Source organism: Penaeus chinensis, chromosome 27, assembly GCF_019202785.1.
Source record: "Penaeus chinensis breed Huanghai No. 1 chromosome 27, ASM1920278v2, whole genome shotgun sequence".
NCBI classification, from domain to species: Eukaryota; Metazoa; Arthropoda; class Malacostraca; order Decapoda; family Penaeidae; genus Penaeus; species Penaeus chinensis.
Genome location: NC_061845.1, coordinates 11263915 through 11271414, shown reverse-complemented (window position 1 = coordinate 11271414; position 7500 = coordinate 11263915). Strand labels below are relative to the sequence as shown.

Genomic DNA, 7500 nt, shown 5'->3' with positions numbered 1-7500 from the left:
ATGAATATTACATATATCTGTGTGTATTTGTTGCTTCATCCCAAGCCTTAAAGCTTAAAGTGGTATCTTTCAAAACTCCCAAGTCAATCATTTATCAATGGCTGTTCTGTTGCAAGTCTAGCAAAAAGTTGTGTAACAATAAAATATAAACATGAAACAGTAGTGTAATCCCCCTGCACAATCTGCAAATTGTAGTACTACTACTGCTTATTATTTAACATCTCACAAGAAAATTACAGAGACAGAAAGAAAGTATGGCATTTCAAGTAAATTTTCCAAGCTATTACATCTGACTCCACACCCTGCAGAACCGTTTTGTAAATACATTGAAAAAACAAGCTATTCTCCAAATAGGCCCTTTGTTGCTAACTTTCTGTCTTTACTCCTCTCCTTGCTCAAGCCTCACCTGCAACTGGCACCTGATGGTTTGGACTGGGACTCGAATCACCCTCTTTAGCCTTGACTCCATCAGCAGTAAAAGTTTGTGCTGCCTCTTCAGTGTCATTGTGTTCTGCTTCACTTGACATGCTTAGCTGAATAGCCCTCTCTAAGTCATCATCCCTATCTCTATCTGCTGGAGAGTTTTTCTAGTTCAAAATCTTACACTTCTTAACATACCACAGTATGCATATAAGCATTCATATTCAATCTTACTAAACCCTAGACATGTTCTAGCTCTATGAATGCTGCCTACATAGCTTAATTATTCAACAGCTTCAAAAGATCTCATCTCATCTCAGTGATGCTATCTATAAAAAATTCTTGTATACTACAAACAGAATAGCTAATAGATTGACCCAATATTCACTTTAATTCACTGTACCTATCAAACATGAACACTGTGTGTCCTCAATATGATTCTAACGAATGCCTGATTCTGAATAATGAACTACTTACCAGTTGCTTCCATAGACATTTCAAGAGCAGCCTGCAGCTTTTTCTCTTCGTCATCAACAAGTGATGTTGAGGGGTTTGGACTTGAAGTACCCACCCGTGCCAGGCTGGCAGCCAAAGCAGCTTTGAGATCATTGCTTTGTTTTTTTGAGTCCTGGTAAAATTCATAGAATTATAGAATCAGAATGCTTTAGAATACCAAATCCATCAGAGCAAATGAATGCATGGGAAAATATGACATATACATATCAATATTTTTTCCTGTGATATGAAACAAAATTTATGGGAACCTGACTTCAGTGCAAAGAGTTTTCCTATATCTATCATTTACTGTTCAAACAATTCTGAAAATCTAAATCACGCCGCACATACCTCTGTGAGAAGTCTGGGTTTTGCTGCTGGTATTGCTGGGTGGAGTCGGAGGGTTTCGTCTGCCTCAGAAGGAGGTAATGAGCCCTCAACTACAAATATTGAATATCCTAAAATATAAAGGAAAATAAGGTTGTTCATCAAGAATACAGCAACTTTTGGAGAATATGGGACATTATCAGCATCTAAAAATAAATAAAATAAAATAAATCATTACTCACATACCTCCCAACTTAGCCCTGTTAGACCCTAGCATACAAAAGCATTGTTCCCCACTGAAAAGAGGCAAGCAACACAAGGGTTCTTTTTGAGATGTCACTTATCTCAATCAACTATTCAGGCACTGAGTAAGCTTTCAAACTAAAATTTTAAAGGGTGGTGGTACTAAGGTAAATTTTTCAACATAAACATTAAAGGAAAGAAATAACAGTAACACAAGACTCAGGGCAGGAGCAGGGCATCCTGTCAAGACAGGTTACTAGGAAATTAGCTGAAACTGTCTGATCAGCAGGCAGAGCAGGCTTAAATTTAGTCCCCATGTCCTTAATTCTGAGGGTATGTTGCCTGCCTTCCTTTAGCAGGGAATACCAAAATAATGAACAACACAAACACTCACTCACCATCATGCTGAAGCTGTTTGAGGAAGAGTGCCAGGTATGTGTCAGAGATGGGTTCAGGGAAGGGCAGCTGGCTATTGAGATTGAACCACTGGTAGCCTAGCTTTCGCATAGTCAGCCAGTGTTCCTTGAAATTACAGATGTAAGCCTGTTGATCCCTAATGACAAAATATGATGACTATTAATCAGTATAATGGGATGCTAATGAATTTGATAGGTCTAGTTCCTCTTTTTTCATTAATAGGAGTCAAAAGACCATAAAATAAATCAAATATGAATAACAGAAAAAGGCCACATAAAAATATTATAAAAGGATTCACAACTATTTAAAACTACCTGATGTAACTTGATATAACAAAGTAATAACATCTTATTCATAGACAATCTACAAAAAAAACAAGGAGAGGAACTCTGTACATAAAAATTATCACAATTAAAATATCTTGGTTCTTTCAGAGTATACTAGATACCCTTACTTTCTAATATATCAGCTATTTCAAACTGAAAGGTATGACAAGGTCCTGTAAACTCAAGCCCCCACATTCCTACACAGACTTACCACCTCCAGACATTACTGCAGCCACTAAAAAATCTTTAGGAGAAAAGTAACACCATCTGACTCACGTGGGGTTGCCTCGTGCCTTCTGGGCTAAATTACTGGATGACTCATATGGAACAAGCGTCAAGTCCCACAGCTTCAACGCAGAAGTGATCACCTGGACGCTAAACATCCCAGTGTCATCCATATTCACAGATGGTTGCTGAAAAGGTATGAGAATATTTTGCAATCTTCCCCATTCCTCAAAAAATTTGAATATGATATCCAAGAATACATTTATGATTATTTATCTCTTTTTTTTTCCTGATCTAAGCTGCAAAACACTTGGCTAAGAAGCAAGCCAATATATAACTCATGAAAACCATAGTTCAGTCTAATTACTCAATATCTCCCTTTCATCAAAAACTGTTCTGAAAGCTGTCTCATGCACCTCCATAAATCGTCTAAAGTCCTCTGTCTGCATGCCAAACTCAGCCATGTGCCGCTGTTCTGCTTGGTCCATTTCTTGGGCTATTTCTGCGAGGTCTACAGCATTGAAGTACTGTCCTTGCAGCAGGTTGTTAAGGCAGTGCTGTGCACAAAGTAATCCATCTTGCTAGAAAAGTTAAAAGATTAGACATATTAGACCAAAATCTATACATTCTCCTTTTCTGACAAAGATACACCATGATTGAAAAAAGGAGGTTAGTTTAAGGAAGCATATTATTAAGAAATCTCACCTTCTTTATATATAATTCCATTTCACTTGTTTCAATTTTTCTCATTTCATATCTTATGATAGTTAAAAAGTTTATTGCATAAGTACAGTAATTCTCATACCGATTCCTTTGTAATAGATGTTCTACTATCCTACAGTCATTAACAAGAAGTTCCTCTTTGGTAATAAAGATATGGATTTTTCATTTAATGAAATAAACACTAGCTAAATTATGGACAGCTTATTCACTTCATTTACCCTATCTATATAATACATATCAATACTTAATGCTGCAACCAAAAACATAGATTGGAGCTTAGTCTTTAACCTATTTGATCCGGGTGACATGGATGACTTGTCACGAAAATATCTGGCTGAGGGATGGGCATAGGAACATCCCATCATGGAATAAAATCTGCTCCAGGCACGGGAGACAGGAATGCCTTATCCTGGGATATTGTTGCTGATGAAATAGGCTATCTCATCAAAACCTTTGGAGTGAGACTGACTCAGTGAGCCTTCAAGAAGAGGCTCATTTACAAGCTCCTGCAGAAGCACTGGTCCACAAGGGTGAAGTTTACCAGCCATCGACCATGCCTAGGAGAATGCCATCTCCAGGGAAGACACTATGTACATTACTGGCAGTGCTGGTGTCTTGCAGAAAAGCAATATACAAAAACATAACACAATATTACTTATTGTTACTGTCACTACACAGAATGCTCCCTTGAGTGGTGGCTCTCCTGAGTGTAAGCTAAGCCTACAAGCCTCACACTCAGGAGAGGCACCACTCAACTGGAGCCTAATGCCAGATTTTGGTCCACACGTACACCATAAGGCACCTGGATCCAACAGGTTAATCTAAATAAACCATGTAATCCCAGTGTTCTATGTCATAATTTGTTTCACAATACAATAAACTACACAAAAATTTTTTCCATCTTTTTTCAAAATTAAACAATTTCTGACTACAGGGTTAGGAAGGCTTTAAGCCGAACAAATAGTATGCTAAATATTTATCTAAGCCACCAGGAAAACGTGATGTTTGCTGTAGTACTACTTTGCATATACACATAGATGGCTCTAGAAGTGCTCAGCAACCAAGGAGTCAATTAGTAATCTACGATCCCTCACCCGATTTTCCCCTTCCTTGAGGATTTTTCTTATTTAATACTAGAAAATAAATATATACATACTTGTACAGAAACACTATAACCAAAGTCATTACCAAAGCAGATGATTACAGATCAAAGAATATAGTTCAGTCTGCAACATTTAAAAAAAAATCTCTAGTATGCAAGGGCAAAATTTCTTGTGCAGGCTACTTGTGTACATCAATTAATTTTCCTATAGTGTACCTGAAATCTAGGCAATTTGTGTTTCAATAATGCAATGAAGCTTTGTGTGCCCTTTCTTTTATTAATCTTGGCCATTCAAATATAGACCCATTAGGCAAGTTAACCCAGTCAGCACGAATGGCAAGAATACATGCCATGCCCACTGAAATATAAGTTCATTTATTGTATTTACACACAGATGGCCCTACAAGTGCTTAGTCACCAAGGAGTCAGTTATTAGTCCTCCCTATCTCCCCTTACCCTTTTCCTTGATTTTTGGAAAGTATCTTTTATATCATTTCATTGCCACAATTTCAATAATTTAATAATCATAATATCAACACGAATAATAACAGTATCAATAGTGTTTAACAATGTTTAAAAGAAAAACACATTTTCCCACAATATCTGGGAATACGGAAATCAGGATCGGTCACTAGGGCTACTGATTGACACCTTCCTGGCTGAGTGCATGTGGAGCCATCTCTATGTAACAAAATTCACAAAAAAACTACAAGGGACAGTACATAAATCCATAGTAATTGGGTTGAAAGATTACAAGATAACAATATGAAAATAAACATGGTAAGTATAAAAATCTATCTTTCTACTGTTTCCCTGTATGTTTAAACACTATTTTTTAGCAATACCAGTCAACACTGATTTCTCAATTTTTTAGTTATTCAGAAGAGTAGCTATATAAAAACCTAAATTAACAAATGAGGAGCTCCAAATCATCATTTACTTTCAATGGATTTAAGGTTTATCTAAAATCACTATTCACCTTAGATGAGATGTGTTACATGTGGACATTTTTAAAGGACAGATTTAAAATTAGGTTACCTGGCCTTATCAATTCCCAAAAGTCAAACAAAACTTTTATCAACAAATCTATCGGCAAATAAAATATTATTTGAAAAACTATATACAAGTTATAGTGTAGTGGCTAAATTCACCTGATAGGTCAGACTGTCTTTAATTTAGATAAAATGCATGGCAGTGATGAGCACAACAAGCTAATATCTAATGATCTATTATGACTTCTTAGTAACATATAAGGATAACTGACTGAGATATGGATATAGGAGATTACAACATATTACTCAGTCATAAAATGAATCAGCTGTGTATATGATGTTTAAACCTTTTACAAAGGAAGGAGAAATATACCTCCAGTGTGTGTATGCCGTACGCCGAATTCTGCTTCATACGCAACAGTTTTAGGGAGAAAATACCTCTAATATATACAAGCCATTCTAAGCCTTTTGGAGCATAATGAGGGTTAATACATATCATAATTATTCACATAAGAGCAAATCTCTCTTTTGTCCCTTAGGATACTTATGCTTTAAAGGATATAATGCCATACCGAGGAACAATATGCTAACAACCTTAATATCATGAGGAAACAATGCATTAGTAATAAAGAGAAAGTAAGAAAAATTTGGGTGAAAAAGTATATTTGTATTTCTTCCCAACTCTTCCGTACTTCTGTACTTCTAATTATTGTAATACACTTTTCATCAGAGTTTCATACAAATTTACAAAATACTATTGTCAAAATAAAGGTCTACATATATCTAATATTTCGCGCTGAACTACCTTTTCATGATAGATAAGGTCCATGATGATCTCGTCTCTAACGGTCGCTTGGATACAGAAACAAACCACACTCGCGTTAGCTGATAAACAAAAAATAATCCTTAATTCAAAAAGCAGTACAGTAATGTCTACTATATTTCCATCTTTAATGGTTTGAATAAATAAAAATAGACCTTATTAACTGTAAATCTTTATCAGTGTAGTCTAAAAAGTTGTTTATAGTTGATGCACCTATTTCAATAAGGAATGGATAAAAATCTAGTCATTCCTCATAATGTTTACGGATATGACGTCATCATATTGTTTCTCCCTTCGTCCAATCAAAAGAGAGATCGCGACCTTTTACGACCAGTTAACGTTCTCAAATTTAGCGGGTATTTTTAAATATTAAAAATCTATGGACCAGATGGCAAACCAATAAATAGAATTCACTTTGCTGTACGGAAACAAAATCATCATGAAAGAGAGAGGAGAAACCTAGTTCACTAGGCACATTAGGGAGAGAGAGAAGATGACAAGTTAATGAGACGAGTTTACACATACACACAGACACACACACACACACGCACACACACACACACACACACACACACACACACACACACACACACACACACACACACACACACACACACACACACAGACACACACACACACACACAAACACACACACACACACACACAAATAGACACACACACATACACATACACACACACACACACACACACACACACACACACACACACACACACACACACACACACACAACACACCACACACACACACACGCACACCCCTACACCACTCATCTGTCCTCTCGCTCTCTTCTCTCTTGTCCTCTGCTCTCCTCCCCCTCCCCCCTCTCTCCTCTCTCTCACCTCGTCTCTCTCTCCACCTCTTATCTCTCTCTCTCTCTCTCCTCTCTCATCTCCTCTCTGTCTCACTCTGCTCTCTCTCCCCCTCTCTCTCTCTCTCGCCCCTTCTCTCTCTCTCTCTCTCTCCCCTCCTCGTCTCTCTCCTCTCTCGCGACGTTCTCTCCTCTCCTCTCTCTCTCTCTCTCTCTCACTCTCTCTCTCTCTCTCACTCTCTCTCTCCTCTCTCTCTCCTCTCTCATCTCTCTCTCTCTCTGTCTCTCTCTCTCCTCATCTCTCCTCTCCTCTCTCTCCTCTCTCTTCTCTCCTCACCACTCATACTCCGTCTCTCTCTCTCGTCTTCTCGCTCTCTCTCTCTCTCTCTCTCTCTCTCTCTCTCTCTCTCTCTCTCTCTCTCTCTCTCTCTCTCTCTCTCTCTCTCTCTCTCTCTCTCTCTCTCTCTCTCTCTCTCTCTCTCTCTCTCTCTCTCTCTCTCTCTCTCTCTCTCTCTCTCTCTCTCTCTTCTCTCTCTCTCTCTCTCTCTCTCTCTCTCTCTCTCTCTCTCTCTCTCTC

General features: G+C 37.8%; 1 protein-coding gene across 7 annotated transcripts in view; it reads right to left on the bottom strand.

Moving 5' to 3' along the window:
• Nucleotides 1-6120, bottom strand: part of LOC125039537 (ataxin-3-like) — a 7321-nt gene extending 1201 nt beyond the window's left edge. For 2 of the 7 annotated variants that reach the window (XM_047633570.1, XM_047633572.1), the window contains exons 1-7: nt 6076-6120; nt 2870-3034; nt 2505-2641; nt 1884-2038; nt 1267-1373; nt 898-1048; nt 407-574 (exon numbers count right to left, since the gene is read on the bottom strand). In XM_047633570.1, coding sequence (XP_047489526.1) covers nt 407-574; nt 898-1048; nt 1267-1373; nt 1884-2038; nt 2505-2641; nt 2870-3034; nt 6076-6099 — 907 coding nt within the window. In that variant the 5' untranslated portion in view covers nt 6100-6120. Of the gene's footprint in view, nt 1-406; nt 575-897; nt 1049-1266; nt 1374-1883; nt 2039-2504; nt 2642-2869; nt 3035-3464; nt 3741-6075 lie in introns of those variants that run through there. The other 5 variants (XM_047633577.1, XM_047633576.1, XM_047633573.1 and 2 more) reach the window with 4 other exon arrangements.
• Between the last annotated feature and the right edge of the window lie 1380 nt (nt 6121-7500).